The 20,719-nt window shown below is 29.9% G+C and overlaps 2 protein-coding genes across 2 annotated transcripts; one reads left to right on the top strand and one right to left on the bottom strand.

Moving 5' to 3' along the window:
- Positions 1–8,174: 8,174 nt before the first annotated feature.
- LOC113855613 (protein LIM1) lies at positions 8,175–9,408 on the top strand. Its single transcript, XM_027487244.1, has 2 exons — positions 8,175–8,481; positions 9,395–9,408. Exons 1-2 carry the CDS (start codon positions 8,175–8,177, stop codon positions 9,406–9,408), a joined length of 321 nt encoding a protein of 106 aa, XP_027343045.1.
- Positions 9,409–10,611: 1,203 nt separating this feature from the next.
- On the bottom strand, positions 10,612–18,226 carry LOC113854743 (chaperone protein dnaJ GFA2, mitochondrial-like). The gene is made up of 18 exons (XM_027485933.1): positions 18,012–18,226; positions 17,781–17,871; positions 17,425–17,508; positions 17,069–17,151; positions 16,340–16,423; positions 16,188–16,226; positions 15,764–15,853; positions 15,217–15,267; positions 15,055–15,142; positions 14,859–14,923; positions 14,663–14,737; positions 14,273–14,345; positions 13,513–13,604; positions 13,343–13,414; positions 11,648–11,704; positions 11,517–11,565; positions 11,303–11,369; positions 10,612–11,066 (listed from the first exon to the last, which is right to left on the bottom strand). Exons 1-18 carry the CDS (start codon positions 18,081–18,083, stop codon positions 10,970–10,972), a joined length of 1,329 nt encoding a protein of 442 aa, XP_027341734.1. The 5' UTR covers positions 18,084–18,226; the 3' UTR covers positions 10,612–10,969.
- Between the last annotated feature and the right edge of the window lie 2,493 nt (positions 18,227–20,719).

Raw genomic sequence — 20,719 nt, 5'->3', positions numbered from 1 at the left:
AATTAATTATGAGTGATTGACAAATATTTGAATACCAATATCATGATTAAATTAATTAGAATATAAAGAAGTGTAGTAGGTGAATCCGTAAATCCTAGACTCATCTCATTTGATTTCTCTCATACATTCTATTACTGTTCTTTTAATTTATTGTTAAAATTAAGCTATATTTTTTATCCGTTACAATCCTGTTACGTTTAAATAATCAAATTAAGTTATTCTTGATACTTGAAAATAATATCTGTGGGACGATAATTTAGAAACTCTTAATTCAAAAATTCTTTATTACTTTTTGATGGGTACATTTGCCTACGAACAATACCAACTATTAGATTTACTTCATTATGTAAATTTTATCTTTGAGATCATTATTATAAATTATTTTTACTCTTTAACCTTGAATTTCATAGTTCTCACACAACGTACAATTTCTCACGTAATCAAGGGTTTAGATAACATTAACCTAAATCCATTAGCTTTTATGTGAGAAAGTATTTTTTATTAATTACTATAAGACCGTAAAATGAGAGAGAGATTGTAACCCTTATTTTGTTAACCACTCTTTTATTTTTCTAAAAGAAGAGGAAAGAATTTCCTTGTAAGTGTATTTATAATTATACATTCAATGATTTTATATTTTATATTTAACAACCATCATATTAAATCTTTAATTAGAGTAAGACCATAAGTTATATAGATCATTATATAGATAGATTAATTAAAATAATTCAACATGTTATATTTTTGTCAAGAAATTAATTTATTAGATTTTTTGTATATCAATTGTTTGTACAATTAATTGTTTGTATTTGACAGTGTAAGAGCAACTATTGAAAGCTACAAAAAGGCATTTGTTGCTTTCTCAAATGCAAAATGTGTGTTTGAAGCTAATGCACAAGTAAAACTATTAAGATAATTAGTATCAAAGACTAATGGTAAAAAGTGCAATAGGGATAATCAAGTAAAACTATTGAAAGCTAATTGTTGTTTGTTAGTAAAAAATAATGGTCAATGGTGTTATCCTAGATAGTTGTTAAGGCAAGATGATAGTCATGTGCTGAGTAGCTTAAGATAGTTCGCTCCCAGAAATATACCCCCTTTGTGTCAATCGCACAAGCCTCTTATCCATTCTCAATTATTATTCAATTACGACATCAAAATAACTCTCATTGGGTTTAGGGATAATTAAACTCGAATTGATGACTTCCACGATTTAGTAATGGAATGGTAATTATCTAAATTGTATTCTTGTCTCTATTAATTCCTTTCAATAAAATTTTATGCATGTAATATTACACATGTAGAATTTGCAACTTCAACAAGTTTCCACAACATTTGATATAATGGGAAAAATGAAAAAAAGATAAGGCTAGAAAATAGGTCAATGACAAAGCGAACAATATTGACAGCATGTACAATTTTCAATACTAATTTTTATATCAAAATTTAGCCTCATTTTGAATATAAATAATGATAGATATGTAATTTAATTTTGTAAAAAGAGTTTATTCATTACTAAATTGAAATTCATGCACATAACAATGATCATCTTGTTGATAAGGATGCCTCAAGAGACCATTTTGTGACTATTGATGATGCCTTCTTTTAGTTGTTGTTGGATCAAACAAGAAAGGTCATGTCTACGGTTTAGGACAATTGGATGCAGAGTTTATGAATTCATCCTTTCCTCTTACACAATCTAGACCAACTTCGATTAACTACATATCATTGTCAATTTAGAAGTATAGAAGAACAAGGATATTTTGTAACAACTTGTCAAACACTTGAAAATTTCACCTAGTACCCAAGTGGATGATTTCCCTATTGGAAACATGATGCTAGTATTCGTAGTTAGGACATTAACTCACTTTCATGACTTATAACTATTTTTTATGATTGTAATGTGGATGGTTAATTTCTTCATTTCTTTTTTCTATATATATATATATATATATATATATATATATTGTTATGGATTGTATAATGACTTTACTTCCTTAGATATTTTATTTATCATATTTGTTGTAATTTTTTATTTTTATCAAGTTTTGTTAAATAATTTCATTTTTGTATGATTTTATTTTTAAAAAAATTATAAAACATAGACAAATAATTATTTATATAAATTAACGACTAAATTTAGCCATCCAAATGATGGTTGACAATTAGCCACCAAAATTGTGGCCACAAAATAAAGATTAAATAGTCATCAATTTAGCAACTGAAAAATAGTGGTCCTTAGTAACCTATTAAAATAGGCACTGAACTGTACGGTTATTAATTAGCTACTGAAATAGCAACTAAAAAGGTGGTAGCCGATTAGCTACATATTTTGTGACCGAAATGTGTTGCACAACATTACAATTAATTTTGTGAAGAAAAAAGTTGGTCGCTATTTTGTGATTGATTTGTGACTAATTTTCGGTTGTTGTTTAGTTACCTACATTTTTTTTTCAATAACATTTTGTGATTGAAATAGTTTTGTTTTTTGCTATGAACTAAAATGGGCAGCTAATTTCAAATTTTAGCGATAAAAGTCTAATTTAGTTACTAAATCTATTTTCAACCAAGGTTTTAGCAACCAAATTCATTTGGTCGCTATTTAAATTTATAATCAAATTTTTATTTTTAACCACCAAATTTGTCGGTTGCTGAATAAATTTTTTATAGTTGTTTATAAGCCTATTAATAAATAAATATATTATACTAAACTTAATTATGCTACAACTAAATTGCAAATGTACCAACACAATATTTTGATTTAGTTTTAAATTAAAAAATGATATTGTAGACATGATCTTAGACCATTCTTAATAAATAATGAACTAATTAAATATTAATTGATTCAAATAAGTAGATCAATTTATTGTAAAAAATTATTGTTAAAGTAATTTTTTTCTAACAATGAAAATTCTAAAGTTTTTATGGAAAAGCATTTTATCTTAGATAAATTGCTAGGCGTATCTAATAAATTTGTTTAAAGTGTTTCAATATCATTCATAAGATAATTTAAAGATAGATCATCTAATGAGACAAGAAAAAACATAACATTTATAAGACAATTTATAACGCTCCAAATTTTGTAATATTAATTATGGATAATTATATAAATCTAAATGTATATTTATGTGTGTATTTTTAGATATATGTATGTGTGTATATATATATATGTGTGTGTGTGTGTGTGTATATGAATGAATGGTTGGGCTGAAATGGACTAAGCGCCTAAGTACAGGGTGAGATATTAGATTGTTCTCGATGTAGCGAGAGGGCTTTGAGAGGAAAGATCAGAACTGTTGCCTTCTCGCTGTAGCGAAAGAGCGACAGTTTGGGGTGCATTTTTGGGTGCAGTCTTGCTATAGCGAGATTCTGCAGAAACCAGAGTGTAGTTTTCTCTGATTTTTTCGCTGTAGCGAAAGGGCGTGTCGCTGCAGCGAGAATATCTCATTATAGTGAGAGTGTCGCGACCAGAAAAGGATTTAAAAGGGGTTAGGATTCGAAGAGAGTTATTTCTCCCTCTCCCTTCGAAATTCCTTTGATCCTCTCGTTCCCAAAGCTCTATTCCACCAATTAATTGCCTCCAAAGCCGTTTGGGAGTTTGATTGAAGGTTGAATCCGTGTGGGGAACGCTTGGAGGTAAGTTTTAATGGTTGGGGTTCCGTTTCTCATCCCCTTTTCTCTGTTTCGTGGTTTTCTTGGGTTCTCATGAAGTTTCTCTATGTGTTTAGGATGAAATCCGTGAGGGGAGCACTTCTTGGTAGATTTAGCGTGTGAGTCTTCAATCCAAGGTAAGGGGGGACTCTATCCTACTCTTTTGTACATGAATTGTTGTTGTTTTGCTGAATATTGTGTTGTAGTTGAGTTAGTGGGTAGGAAATTGCTGAGAAATGTAATGTGGGTCAAGTGCCGTGATGTGTGAACATTATGTGTGTTGACCTGAAATTGATGGATTGTATGTAAATGTTGTGTGATAAAATGAGGGCATGTATACCGAGTGTTTTGAATGGGTTTGGGCACTTGTGCCGTATAATATAAACGATAATTGTAGGTTATGTGTCGTGTGCTGTGAAATGGAATGTGGGTTATGTGCCGTGTGTAAGCATGATTACTGTATGCGTGAATAGAATATGTGTGATTGGGTATATTAGCGCCGTTGTAATGTGCTATAAATAGTTCAGTGATACACTGGGGATGTAGGAGATGAGAACGGTAGAAATACCTTGGGGAAGAAGGAGTGGTGGTGACGTCGACTACAGAACGGGTGCACCACGGGCCACACACTCTCTTCTTAATTAGACCTCTGACTACTATCTTTGCTGAGCGACCCGTAACTGTCCACGTGGTATCTGTGAGGCGGGAGTAACTGGCGACCATTCATGGTGTAAATCTGTGATCACAGTACTATAGTGAGTGTGGCTGGTATGCTTATGCATGGATTTGTGTTTTGTACTCATAGATGTGAATTGCTGCCTGTGATTGTATTTGTTGAATGTATTGGGAATGTTCTGAAGGTGAGACTCTATGTTGATTGTGTGTTTTGGGTAGTGTAAAGTACTCACCCTTACATTCATTTTTCAAGTAATTAAGACGATCAGCACCAGACTCAGTGAAGAGATGAATTGACTGCTATAGAACTTAATTTTTATTTTAATTTGTAACCTTTCCTTTATTTTGAAGTATTTTATGAAAATTGGTTATTTGAATTTGTGAAATTCTTATTAAATTAAAATTAAATTTAAGATGTTACACAATTCAAAGACAAATCACCTTACCAAACAATAAAATTAGACAATCTAAAAAGGTGATACAAAGATGGAATCTTAAAGTAAAGTATGACAACTCCAATATAATCTAATCAAGAAAACAATATATTCATACTAGAAAAGACACATACTATATTGACTCAAAGGAAAGACTATCCAAGTCAAAAGTTGAAAGTGCTACATTCAAAGATTTAAAATTCAAAGAACTACTGATCTTAAGAAATTGACTAAGAACAACATTGGAAAGAACAAAGTGATATTAATTTATAAAAGACAAAAGCATAGTTCACTACCTATTCTTGTGTATTTTACAAATATGGCAAAAAGAGCAAAAAAAAAGTAAAAGAAACCATTCTTGTCACAAAAAGGTTTACACATATCATAAATCATGTTGCAAAAAATTTCATTAAGTGTAACAAACATTTAGTAATATTTAACGTAAACTTAATCATATTTACTATAAATCAAAGACTCTTACATCAAAAAGAGTAAAAAAATAAGTGATCAAAAGCAAATATTATACAACACCAAAGAAATATTATTTTTGAATATTTATGTTTTTCTATGTGTATAGAGAAGATTGTTAGCAAGGGAATGAGTAAGGATACTTAGAGATTTTTGTTTGCTTAAAGAGGTTGTTTGTAAAAGAACACTTTTATTAGCCTGAAAACGCTTATGCAAAAATACTTGGATTGACAAGATATTTATGTATAAATCTTTGAAAAATAGCAAAATTCTTGACTGATATCAAAGACTAGACGAAACTAGTGTTAAAGGGGTGAAGTTTACATGCCCATTCTTTCTAACTTCATATTGTTATATTTCTCAAGTGAAACTATTTTAAAAGTTTCTAAAAATCTTTTTAAAATAGATTCAACTCTTCTTCTCTTGTTGAACCTCTTCACTTCTAAGATTTAACATGCTTTTCCTTTATGAATATAGTGGTGGTATTAGTAAGGCTTCTATGTAGAAAGAATTAGCTTCAACTTTCAGTTTATAAGAACATATCATTTTAACTGATACACCTAGTGGAATAATGTCTTTATCATTGTATAATAGAAGAATGACATATTTATTATTTGTTATCCTAATTCCTAGTGTAAAGAATTCAACTTACAACATTCATTAGAGAAGTATAAGTGACGTAATTAAACTTTTACAAATAACAAAATTAATATGGGATGAAACTCCAATAACACTTAAATATTGCTTTAAAGCATTAGATAAGAGTCTCAATGATATTAGGAGCTGCTCTAATAATAAAGGTCTACTTTTTTTAAAAAAAAGTATTTTTTGGAGATGACTTTAAAGTAATTGCCCATATTACTTATAGTCATTATGATTTAGTACATGCAACAATTAATGCTACTTACCTTCTTAGACACCATTGCTATGTATTAACATGGATGAAAGAAATTGCCAATACAAAAGCAATGCAAGAAAATTAAAATTTTTCCTATTGACATTAGATGTTAGAAATAAAAACTTCTCAATCAAACCTAAAACATTTCTTATGAAAAAAAGAAAATCAATGGATAATATTTTTTAAAAAAATTTAGCAGACAAAGTCACTATTTTGTTTTCCTAATATTTACTTAATAAGTTGTAAAATAAATTTAAAATTGTGGCATTTTAAATTTTATTCACTTAAAAATTATATTAACCAATAATCTTGGTAATTTTTTTTTTCGTTTGTTAATTTTTTTCCCTTTTAAAATGTTAGCTGTAAATAACTAATGCATATATACCTTCGTATCGTCAAGTTGATTATATTTAAATTTGATTCATATATATAATTCTATCTAAATTCATATTTGTGTTTGTTTATCTAATTAATTAAATAAATTTATTAATTATTTAATTACTCAAACTTGCCTAACAATGGAATTGGTTGTATCTCTAGGTGAGAATTACTTAAGAAGATGTTTCTTGGGGCATTCTGTCACTTTTTTTAAAAAAAATTTAAATTCTTATGTTTCGTATGAATATTTTAAAAAAGATTAACGTAAAATTAATATTCTAAAAATATCTTTAATTAAAATTTTGAAAAAATTATTTTCATGAGAACAGTGAAAAATTAAAATTTTTATAATATAAAAATATAATTAATCTATTTGAAAGTTACTTAACTAGGAGATGAAGAATTTTTTAAATCCTCTAAATTCTCCAAATATTTTTTTTGAGTCTTTTTATATTGGAATTTTTTTTTTCACTCTCCTACTCTTTTATAATCATGATTTTAACTCTTTTAAAAAAATGTTAATTTTCAAATGATATTTTTTAGAAAAATTTATAAAGAATAAAAATATTAATTTTAAAATTATTAATTTTTAGAGAAATAAAAATATTTATTTTTTATTTTGAAAAAAATAAAAAAGATAAAAGAATATAAATAAAATATATAAAATAAAATAGTATCATTTATATAATTAAACCCGTATCACTATCTCCTTTCAATATTAAACATTTAAATAATGAAACATTACTTAAACCCATATCATCCTCCCTTCCCCCTTCAAACACTTTTACTCTTTCTTCACGTTCTCAAGCCTTATATTCTCAAATTTAAACTTACACTTAGATTATGTTATATGTCAATTTTATCATCATATATTTAATTTTATTTGCTTTTTTATTATTATAATAAAAAATTACTTAAAGCTATTGTGATTAAAATTTGATAACCCTAAACTCATGTTAACTAAATTAGGTGACAATGTCATCATATATATATATATATATATATATATATATATATATATATATATATATTCAAAAAAAAGTCATAATTCTTTATGTTAAGTTTTAAATTTAGATAATAAAATCTCTATATTCATATAAATACATATAGATTTAATATGAATTTTCAAACAAGCAATTGAATTAATTAATTTTATATAAAATTATTAAATGATATGAAAATTATAATATATATATATATATATATATATATATATATATATATATATATATATATATATACACACGGAAGTAAGTAGAATTCCAATTTTTAGTGCTTATTAATAACAACGCAATGCAATTTTTTGTAAAGATAGGTATCCTACTAAGTATTTGAAAATAATGAAAAATCAGAAAAGAAGAAAAAAATTATCTCACTCTACCTAGCTACGAATCACCATAATGTAATGAATTAAGGTATACAAAAGAAACTTTGCAAATTTTCATGGGAGAAACCATGTCATTCGAATCTTCCAACGGTACTAATTAAGCGCCAATCGCATTGATAACATAGTAAGTGTGATTAGAATGATCGTTCTAGTTGGAACAAGTATTTTGCATGACATGAGCATATGCAACAATAAATACAAAACCTTGGCAAGACTCCAACATAGTATAGCAAAGAAGTGTTCACTTAATTAGGAAGTGGAAATAAAGGGCAAAAATTCAAAGATGAAGTTTTATAGTTACAAGGCAGTGTCATTATTGTGGCTTTTGTTGAACGTGGCAACTTTGGTGGCACAAGTTCAAAGCACTCCATGCACAAGCACATTCTTTTCTGCTCTTGTGCAACTCATTCCCTGTAGGGCAGCAGTGGCTCCTTTTAGCCCAATTCCACCAAGTGATGCTTGTTGCAATGCCCTTAAGGCATTAGGGCAACCATGTTTGTGTGTTCTTGTCAATGGCCCTCCAATATCTGGGGTAGACCGTAACATGGCCTCACAGCTTCCAGAGAAATGCACAGCTAACTTTGAACCATGTGATTCCCTCACTCATACTTGCTTATTATTATTATTATTATTATTGGAATTTGAAATTTTCTTTTAAATCCTCACTTATAATATGTAAAATCATTTTTTGTTCTTTGGAATTGTGTTTTCTAAGAACTGCACATTTTAATTGGAATTACAATTTCTAAAAATGTTATAAATGTGTTTAGCATGCTTAAAATATTTGTAAGAATATTTTTATAAATATGCCTAAAACTTTTTCACCTTCATAAGAATTATAATTTTTCACTATTTCTATATGATTTTTTTTGTTAATAAACATATTTGTTAATTTTCTATAACCACTAGTTCAAAAAATACTTTCTACAATAGGATTCTACATCAATTTTTTGTGAAACGATGCACAAATATTTTTGAAATTTACGCACACTTTTCTACGTCAGTTGTCGAAAGAACCAATATAAAAAATACTTTCTACATTACTTGTTGTTCATAATAAATGATATAAAAAGTTTGTATTTACGCAGTTATATTAATTCTTAACAACCGATATAAAAAGTCTTTAACTTTTTACATTGTTGGTATGTACATTGGACATGGAAGTTTTTTTAACAAATGTGAAATTTTTTTTTATTATTAGTGAATGTCTTTTAATATATTCATACTAAATATTAAGAATTTAATATCTTTAACTTATAATTTGTAAAAATAAAATAAAAATTAGCGAAACTTTCTACTAAATATCTCATAAATGTCTGTATAACAATTTTTGTGGGGATCACGTAAAATCCTTTCCAAAACATCATTGACTTTGTCATTATTAACCTACAAAGAAATACCACTAACATTGAATGTGAATCAAGTTTTCCACTTTGGGTTGGAAATGGCTTAATTCCCCTTAGCGTTTTTGACTTTGTCATTATTCTTTGCCTCTTTATGCAGGTGAAATCATGTGATAAAGTGAAGACGGAGCATGAAGCTGGAATGCTATTAGAAATAAGTGATTTTATTTTTAGTAATAATAATTTACGTAGTACTTTTCATGATAACATTATACGAGATGAGACTGTAATTTGTTCAATTAGGTCTCAATCTACGTGCTTTTCTGACTGTTCTCAGTTACGGTAGCAAATTACTCGAGTGAAAGCATGGTTAAAATTATTTATAGAAAATGTATTCTGATTCTATTTTTCTTTGTCTCTAATTATTCTTTGAAAGGATTAAATTGAAAGCGGACCATATTATTTTACAGAGACGAGGGTTAACAAAAGAATAATTTATTTATATAGTTATATCTGTCGATAAATATTAGTATATACCAGTAAAATTCACTCGAAAAGCAACAAAAATTAACATCACTAAATGCGAAGTTAGGAATAATAATAATAATATACGAAAACAATATAAAATGACCAGAAGAAGACGAAGAAATAGCATACATATTTTTAAAATTATCAGGACTAAAATGTAGTAGAGAAAAAAGGTAGTACGAAAACAAGAAACAATTAAAAGACTAAAATAAAGAAAAGGGTAAGAAAACCAAAACAAAATAAAAAATAATGAATAAAGCTAAAAGACCAAAGTAAAGAAAAAAGAAAAAAAAAGGAGAAAAAAAAAAGACAACCTATTAAGATTTTAGAAATACATTTTACAAAAGGTAGTGTCTCAAGTTAAATTCTCACAAAGTTAGATAAAAATACAAGGATAAGAGAAAGATATGTAAGATTTATCCTAATTCATTTTATAAATATGCTAGTTTACTTTTAAGTCCTTGTCACCATAAATGGAATTTTACAACAAAGTGAAAACTTATGTGGACAAGTTTTTTCAAATTTATATGTGAGCTTTTTCACGCATATACATTTTAAGAAGACAATAAAAAAATAAAACAAGGAAAATTTAAAGTTTTAATTATCATAGCATAACAAGAGAACAAATTTTAAATTTGGATAATTTACCGTTAACAAATTTTAATAAAGTTTTAAATTCGATAATTTACCGTTAACAAATTGCCTTTGTGGACCCCCTTAATACTGAAATCATAAAATTTTAATTATCATAGCATAACAAGAGAACAATAGCACGAATCCAGAGAAAATGATTATTTAGTATTTAAAGTTTTGGATGATAAGAGTGTTTTGACGCAGAAAACTACCTAGTTTACCCAAGCCCCAAAAGTAAAGCCTAAAGGGAAGTTCCTCTATATATGACAGGAAAAGAAATCATAATTAGCAACTTGGCACCCTTTGTTGTGTTTAGGGAAAACATATATACAGCAGTGACTAGAATACTAGCCTACAAGTGAAAGAGGGGATTACCTTCTCTTCTAACCATAAATGATTCAATTGTGATCGTTAGCTATGACGACAAATATTCCATACACTCAAAAAGAGGAGGGGTCAAAAAAATTGTCAATCCTTAATGCTTATTCCTACAAAACTTCAACAGCAGGTGGCTTTCCCGCCCAGTTGAGCATGAGTTGGTAACAAATTACCACCGGAAACTCTTGCAATGTTTTCAACCAGAAGCAGATGCAGCTCTCTGTTTATCAAAATCCCCTTGCTCTTCATTGGCAAACTCTTCAATCAATTCCCGCTGTCTCTCTGTCAGGTTTCTGCAGAACATCACACAAAAACAGGCATATTATATTCTAAACATTCATCAGACTATCACAAAGAAGTATCTTCCACTAGAAAACCTGAACCTAACACCTCGAAATTATGTTTAGTACAGAAGTTACAAGACAAACTTTTACCCAAATCACTGTTTGGAGCTCTTTACAAATAGAAATCCAAACAGGCACTAAGTAGTTCATTAATTACATTCAACAATATTAAATGTAACACTCACGTTGGAATGCTGACGTTAAAATGAACGTATTGATCCCCAAACGTATAAGAATTTTTTGTCTTGATACCTGTTCATAGAAGAAACAAGTTAATAATGATTAAAAGATCACCTTAAACGGAACAATTTAATCCATGCAACAGGTTCATGGATTTGCAAATGTTTTCACACAATGAATTCTGAAAACAATCTGTCAAATTATCCATAACAAGCTTACCTTTCTTTTTCAGAACCACCTTCTGACCAGGTTGGGTGCCAGGACGAACCTACCAAACAGGACCCACAATTCAAACTTCATCAGTTACTAAAACCCAAATGCTCAGATAATATTGCAATAGCAATACAAACCTTAAGTACGACATCTCCAGTAAGAGTTGGAACCTGAATGGTTCCACCCAAAATTGCCTGAAAAAAAAAATCAGTATTCAGATAACTTTTAAGTGATATTAAGTATCCTATAATGCAACACAAAAAACTAATGAGATGTTTGAGTTTGAGATCCTCATTCCTGAACATTAAAACATGTACAACAATAAAACTTCCAGCAAACCATCACTGACAATAAATGAATGAATAAATAAATCTACCAGAATCAGCCACACAGATATTTACTAGGTTCTCAATCACAAATCCAATTAGATGTTCAAAGCCTCAAAGTTAATCAGGAAAATTTCAAACTACCATGCTCTCAAACCCACTTTTTTCTTGTCAAAAGATATAACTGGCAGAGCTACTTGATTTTACATTTTTCCTAGCTCTTTTGACTCAAGATGTAAAACCAGAAGTCCACAGGAACACATTTAGTTCACCAAATGATATTTTGTAGAATTGAAAGAGGGAAAAGGGTGAATGAGTTAGAATGGAGAGTCATTTGAATTCCAGGCTTCTAGCATCATGACTACATTTAATTCTTATATTTGCTATTTGGTACCTCAAATCACATGGGATATATAATAAGAATTGTAACCAAAAAATTGTAAACAACCCTCCATAACATATAAAAAATGCATATTTTTGCATCATTTCTACATAATTTAAATATTAAAGAGTAATGTTATACTTTTATTTCTGGTTAAATATTTTCCTTAAAATTATGGCATGTATTGCAGATTAAGAAAACATGCGGAAAAAAAGTAACACTAATTTTCATTGAATTTTACTAAAGCCAAATATTTTCTTTGAATTTTCTTCTAGATATCTTTCATGAACTAACAAATTATTTTTGATAATTCATTGCTTTAGTGCTGGGGTAAAGTGAATTACACAAAAAGGCTTCTAGGTCATATCAATGTTTTTCTATCTAGGCCATGCAACCAATTTGCCACCCCATAATTTTTAACTAAGTGTGTTTGGAAAATACATTTGCATCTTTAGAATCAAGCTGAAAGGATGTGAATGTGCTCTGATTATTGTGCTATGTATGGTTGGTCTAAAACACAATTGATTTTTCCTCTAAACCCACATTTTAAGTAGACGTGATAAATAATAACTTTTATCTTGAGCTGAAAACATTATTCTAAATTTTACTATACACATGCTTTATTGGAAAAAAAGTGTCCAAATATAAATCTATTAAGTTAGAAGAAGGGAAAGGAACGCAAGCTAGGGTGGTTCTTGTAGTTGGTTAGTGGAAGAGGTTAGTCAGTTAGTTAGAAGAGGTTTGTGAGGTAAATAAATGGGATTAAGATTTAAAAGAAAGGGCAATGGGATCTGTTCTCATTAGTAAACTGAGTATCAGTTCTTTGTGAAAGGAGAACCCTTGGAGGAGAGGTCTGATAAGAACCTTGGGAGCAAGTTGTCAAAATCACAAGTTGGAGCGCTGAATCAAGGATTCAATGCTTTTCCAACCCTCCTCCAAGTCACATGCCAGAATGACATGATTTCCCTTTTGGAGTGGACTGGAGCAGCATGCTCCAAACACATCAAAACCTGTGCTCAGCCAAACACTGTTACCACTAACAAAAATGCAGGCATAAGTCAATTGAAACCTGAAAAGACTCAACTAGGACATAGGTTCAAGGTATTTTCAGTAAGGAACATTACCTGAGTGATACTTAAGACAGCATCCACATGAATATGAGATCCTTCTCTACGGAAGACAGGATCTTCCCTGACCTGCAAGAAGGAAAAGGATAAAAAATTATTGGCCTTGTGAGAAGATATAGAAGAAAAAAGGAAATGATTACCAAGCTATGAAGAGATTGAAGCTTTACCTTGATAGTAACATAAAGATCACCAGGTTGATCTCCATCAGGATCTGCACCACCACTTCTATAAACCTTTATGGTTTCATTATTGTCCATCCCTGCAAATGAACAAACATGTAAATTGATCAACCTTTTCTCATAAGTCATAACTAAAACAATTGTAAGTGAAAATTGATTTAACAGGAAGAGAGTTGTCTTTTTTGCTCCAATAATTGGTATAATCAAATTTATCAAAAGAATTATAGTCAACATAGCTCCAATTTATTCAAGTCAGTGTTGCAAAGCATCAACTTCAATATGCTAAAAATTGGTAGCTTTTTTCTGTTTGTTTCTTGTCAGATTAATACTAAAATAAAATGGCAAAACTCAGCTTTAGTGTTTGGTCTCTTCCTAGTTCCTACCAAACAAATTTTATTCTAAAAAGTAGAATCCTACAGTCAGTGGAGACTATACTATAATCTGTCTCGTTTAAATAAATAAATTGACAGAGAGATACATGATTAAAAAGAATATATTAAAATTAAATGAAATAGTAGGTAGATTGGCATACATTAGTGAGTGTGATGTGAACTATGAAGAACCAGATTGATAATAACTAACTATCAACTTCAGTAGACAGTGAGACTGAGTGAAATGTGGTTAGAACAATGCACAGGAAAATCCACAGGGAAACTACTCCATTCATTAGATATTTTCTCTTTGTATGCCATATCAATATGATTCACATGATAATAATGCATCCAAAAATTTAAAAAATAAAGGTTACCAGGCATAATATCCAATTTGACTGACTTTGTTCCTTTCAAAACCTTTGCACCCCTGCATGACTTGCAGAAATTCTGATGCCAACAAGAGAGAACAAAATTATTAATATTTTTACATAATTACAAGTAATTGTTCAGTAACTGTAAGACCACAATAACTGTATGCATATGATGAACCTCGCATTATTCATTGTATGATTTATTTAAAAAAATGAATGAAATCGGAGACCAAAGTCCCAAGATGGATTACTGCCAAAGAAGAGAATAAGTCTCAAGTCTCAACAACAAGCAAACTATGTGAATCACAGTTGAGTCCATATCTGAACTCTTACAATATAAACCAAAAATGATAGAATTAATATGAAAAAAAAATATGAATTTTGGCACCATACCGATACAATTTTGCCAGTTCCCCTACATGTACCACAAGTACTCTCCATCCTAAATATGCCAGCTTGTACAAATGTCTGAACATATAATAAAATGATCAATAAATGATCAATTTAACATCAACATCATCATTGTCATCAGCATAATAATCATAAATTATTAATGAAAGATAAATTTTCATTTCCAGACAATACTGACCACTCCAGATCCCTTACAGCGCTTACAGGTTTCAGGTCTTGTACCAGGAGGAACACCACTCCCACCTGCAGTAGTTGAGCAAAAGAAAAGATTTGAGTCATGACCTTCCAGGTGCACAGGCCTTACAATTTAAAATACATATATTAGTGGCAACTAACAACTCAGAATATAAATGTTAGTCAAATGATGAGCATACCACAAGTGTTGCAAAGAACTTCTGTTTGAAACGTAATATTTTTGGTGCATCCTTGGACAGCTTCCATAAAAGACAGTTCAATGAAAGTCTGAAAAATAGATGCATTTTCTCAAACAAGTCCTAGAAAACTTAACGATGTCCAAATATGAAGAGAGAAAGAACCTTGACATCCTCTCCACCGACATTCTGATGAAAAAAGTTCTTGACAAAATCCTGATCACCATCAAGTAATTGCCAGGGAATTAAAAAAAAACGTTGTAGTCTTCAAATGTGGGATTTATAACTTAAGCAAGTTTTGGAGACTTTTATATTTAATTATAGAGCAAATAATTTTATAACAGTTCTAGTTTTTGCTACAATTCTAAGAACTGATGCACAACAAAACCAACCATTTACAAATTAAGATGCTTGACCGATTGGATGATTGTTTAAGCATGCATATTTCTACACAATTTAAAACTAAATAGATCATTTATTCCTTTGGATTGACTAGTAATTGATGTAGTTGTACAATTAGTGTTCGTAAATCACATTTAGCATTAAAGCTATATATAAAATTGTCTATTATTTCTATATGAAGTACAATTTCTAATAAGATTTCAGCAACAATACAGACTGGATTATTAAGAAGAGAAACAGGATCAGATCAACTAATATACAATTAGACATGACTAATAAAAAAGAACAAAAAACTAGAGTAAGTCATTACATGATCACGGAACATCTGCTCAAATGGATTAAAGCCACTGTCACCTCCAAAACCAGTGCTTTGTTGGTTTACATATGCATCATGGCCAATCTACATATCCATGTTAAACTAAATCAAATATAAGAGATTGAAGATAAATAAGAAAAATAACAATGAACTCAAAAGAACCGAACCAATGTTTCCCAGACCCTTCCCTCCATTTTTTTTTCCAATAATATTTCTGTATAATTTCTTGCTCCCCAATCTCCATAAAACCGCAGTCTTCTGCTTAAGTTCTACTACTTTCTTGTCACTCTTACAACTGATCTACAATTTAGGTCTCTTGTGCATATAATTAGTCACCCATTTGATAGATTTATCCCAATATATTAACAACAAAATATTCAATAGAAGAGCCAACAAAATATCTAAAAAGCAGTGAGACCTGATCATACTGTTGGCGCTTTTCATCATCCTTCAAAACCTACAATGCAGTTATCCAAAGGAGAAAATGTCACAAAACCAGAAGCCATTTCACTCATCACATGACAATTTAAAATTGAACTCTGGGTAGTAACAAGAACAACAACAGTACACCTCATACGCCACTGAAACTTCTTGAAACTTCTTTTCAGCCTCAGGATCATCTTTGTTTGTGTCTGGATGAAGCTTCTTAGCAAGCTGCAGAATATGGAAAAAAATAAAAAAAGCTGGAGCAGTAGAAAAAGCCAAAAGAAAGAATTATTTCAAACAAATAACTCATGCTTGTCAAGCATGTATGAAGAATTCATGTCAAGAGAGAATGAAAGAAAAATAGAGTCATCAGCAAGGAATCTATGTTGAGGCATGGAACATGTGCAGACATTAAAATATTACGAGAGGACATATTATCAAAAAGAAAATCATAAAAAGGTTAGCAATTGCAAAATTTAAACAGCAAAAAGTGGAAAGCCTATTTCCATATTATAAAATGCAGAACAAGTGATTGCATATGTAAGAGAAACATGATATAAAACAAACTATTTCTCATCCAATTCAAACAATTATTTTTAAGATATTGGGACATGACTGCAGTATTCACATGCAAGAATTTCAAAAAGTTTTAGTATCCACATGCTAAAAGGAAAATGAACAGTTTGCTAAGCATATGGGACAAGACTTGAAATTAAAAAAGAAAGTGGCAACGTGATCCCTTATAGCCAGGAAAGATATAAGAAATTGCATAGTTTTACCAGGAAATAAGTCAGACATTTACCTAAAATCATAATTTTTTTCTGCATAAATAGTTAAATACAAATATATTGACATGGGTTAAGTAAAACCTACCCCATAGTATGCTTTCTTTATTTCAGAAGAACTTGCGTTCTTACTCACACCAAGCACATTGTAATAGTCTCTTGCCAATGATGCTGAAAAGGAATTAAGGGCGGGAAAATCATTGACGAGCAAGGGACAATAAACAAATATTCATACATGGAAATACCAAAAGAGAATGCAGAACTAATTAAATCAAAGCAGTATTAACTTCAAGCCCCTTATGCTTCATCACCACAAGAAAATAGTAGACAAAATGCAAGCCGTGACTAACAAAAGCATCTTTCCAAATGCTTTTCAAAGTGCTGCAATTCTAAGAAGAATGAAAAGGAAGGAAAGCAAATTAAGGATAACTCAATAGTTTATACCTGACCCATGAATGGATCTAGATGTCCCCCAATAAGTATTTGCTACTCCCAATAGCAACCGCTTCAAATTCACACCATCTCCAACTGTAATAAGATGGGGGGGGGGGGGGGGGGGGGGGGGGGGGGGAGATCAGCAAAACAACACTTTACAAAAAATATCAATTCAACATCCCAAGAAAAAAAATGGGACCAATAATGGTCAAACTAATTAGAATTTAGAATATATCTGACTTGTTCAACAGATTTTTATTCCTATATATAACTACACAACCAAATTAAAAAATATAAAAGTAAAAAAAAAAAAAATTGTTAAAAAGAAAACTTAGAAATTTACTTTAGTGACTTTTACCACATACCATTTGGAGAAAAATTTTGGATAACTCTGGATGGATTGCACAATCCTGAATTCAACGTTCTATAGCCCCTTTGGCACACTCCTCCATATATCTGAGATTCACCCCCAAATAAATCAGAAAACTAATCAAAAAGTCCCACAACATTGTTCAAGCGAAGTTCACACAGAAAATGTCTAACAAGATTGAAACTAATGCCAAATCAAGGGACGAAAGAGAGATATTGTTGAATACATGTTCATTGGCGTGACGGAGGAGCTTTACGGGCAGAGATCGAAGGAGCCTAATGCCATTGGAGCGATACATTTGGGAGCTCTTCAATGGGAAATTGTGAAGCTTTGGAAGGAGAATTGGGGGTTTCTGGTTGCGAGGAATAACCCTTAAACCCCTTCCGAAAAACCCTAATTTTTTGAACTAGTGGAAAGTTCTAGTTATGCCTTGTGAGGAACGGAAAAAGGGGAGCGAGGCAAAGAGAGGTTGAATTAGGAAAAAAAAATAAAAATTTATTTTAATAGAAAAATGATAATATTAAATTTTAAAAAAAATTAAGTATTTATAAATAATATAAGTTTATTAAAAATAAATATTTAATATTAATTTTTAAAAATAATTTTAAGCATTTAAAAGCAATATAATTTTAAAAGTAATTTTGAGAATTTAAAAATAAATAATTTTACGTTTAACCCCAATCTAAGCAGAAGTTAAAAAATTGTCTCTGAATTAGCCCAATATTATTGGAGGAGGAGGAGATGCTGGCTATTGCGGCTAACACATTTATGCTTTCAAGTAAAAGGAAATAAAGTGAAATTATTTTTATACAACTATTTTTAATATTTTTAAATTTATGAAATAAATAAATAATTAGAGAATAATATAAGCCATACAATTTATAAATAAATAAGTAAATAATATTATAAAAAGGTATGATTAAAAATTGTTATATAATTCAAATTAAATGCAGGACTCTCTTTGGTAGAGATCGATCCAATTGTTCATCGCATTACCCTTTGTTACATCCAAACATTAACGTTGTTCAGCAATGGACCTTTAGCGAAGGATTATTTAAAATTCAATTAATCTCAATAACTTATAAATAACAATGGTAAAACAAGAGAAAGCAGATTAGTAATTTTTGAGAAATTAGAATTTCAAAAACAAGTGATAGGTTCTTGTCTTTGGTTACGATATTTGTATAATTTTTAATCAAATATTTAATAAACTTCTTTTTGAATACTAACAAGAATTTGAAGCCATATTCATCAAGATAATTGGTTTGTACGAATCTTGGTTAAAAAGTTTATTTATCATCGGGCTTCAAGATCACCTTAAAATAGAGCTTCTATTAACACAACTAGGTACATACCTGCAGATAGTGAATTTGGCAAAACTGCATGAACAAAAAGACATAGAATTAAATGCTCTATACCAAAAACCAAACAGAATAACCTCATATTCTACCCAACGAACTATTCCTATGGTTTGAACCTCATCTCTAAACAATCACAGAAAACCACCACGTCATCATACATTCAACCCATACACAAAATTCAAGAAACAACTATAGAAAAATGATATATGCAGAATTAAAGAAAAAAAAAAGAGAAAAGTTTGTGTTATTATTGCAACAAGTGTTACACTCTTGCTCATTGATGCAAGTCCCAGTGTTCGCTTTTCATAGCAAATAACAATTTGGAACAAATACCAAGAACTGACGAAGGGATTCACAATACATGTAACATTCGTATTTTATTCAAAATAATAAAAAAATAATTTTGGAATTAAGAAAAAAAAATTAGTTAAATCCATTTATCAGCCGAATATAATAAGTGAAATTATAAAATATTCTGTTTATTTTGCTCAACTTATAAAAAAAACTTAAATGACAAAGTAATAAAAATTTAACCAATTTTAAGAGGAAACATCAAAATAACATTAATATACATTATTCTTATAATGTACAAGATATTGACATTTGCAAAATACAAAATATAATAAGTTCTAATGAGCAGTCTATCCACCAAAAAGATTGATAAAGATACTAGTCATCCTCATGCCAACTCTCTATCGCCTTAATGTTGTCAGAATTGAAATCATCATATGATCTGAGATATCGATCGCCTGAGTCCGCAGTGGCTTGCCTACCAGTAATTCGGTCAAAAGTCCATTGAGATAGTCTTTCAAGATAGTCGTGATCATGATATGTGAATATGTAGATCACAGTTGTTAAAATTTTAACTGTGCCATGATAAAGGTACATGCACATGATATGGTGAATTCTATTGTTTACAAAGAAATCAAAAAGTACATTATAAGATAGTTTCAATTTTAGCATAATACAGTTACGAGGTACATTGTCAACATGTAAGATCAACTTAAAATAACAAAATCTATGGTACTCGTTAAATACATAGTTTAACCTACATTGTACAAAATCTATGTTACTCATAGATTTATGTTGACGAGGTACATTGTCAACATGTAAGACCAACTTAAAATAACAAAATTTATGGTACTCGTTAAATACATAGTTTAACCTACATTGTACAAAACTATCTATGAGTCTAATACTTTCTCTAGGTACTGTCATCTTGGTCTCCTAAAAGATTTATGTAAGGATGAGTCTCTATTTTCATTACCAAGCATGCATTCACAATTAAGTCAACAATACAAATAAGGAAATACAACAAACCATCATGCACAAGATCATTAATTATTCAGCTTATTACATTTTCTGTCTATTAACACTCATAATTCTTATTTCATACTTTTACTGCCCCTGAAATTCCTTGAGGTCTTCCTTAGTATAGATAGTTGCTGGATAATCGCAGCTATACGGTTACAACGTGTCGACCTGGCTCTTTTTAGCAAAAGCATGATCAAGTGTTTAAGTCAGGAAACATATGTGAAGCCTATGATATTCTTACTCTCATTTGTTATGCGCA

Source organism: Abrus precatorius, unplaced genomic scaffold (assembly GCF_003935025.1).
Source record: "Abrus precatorius isolate BTA unplaced genomic scaffold, Abrus_2018 Scaffold11, whole genome shotgun sequence".
NCBI classification, from domain to species: Eukaryota; Viridiplantae; Streptophyta; class Magnoliopsida; order Fabales; family Fabaceae; genus Abrus; species Abrus precatorius.
This window is presented reverse-complemented; position numbering and strand designations above follow the sequence as displayed.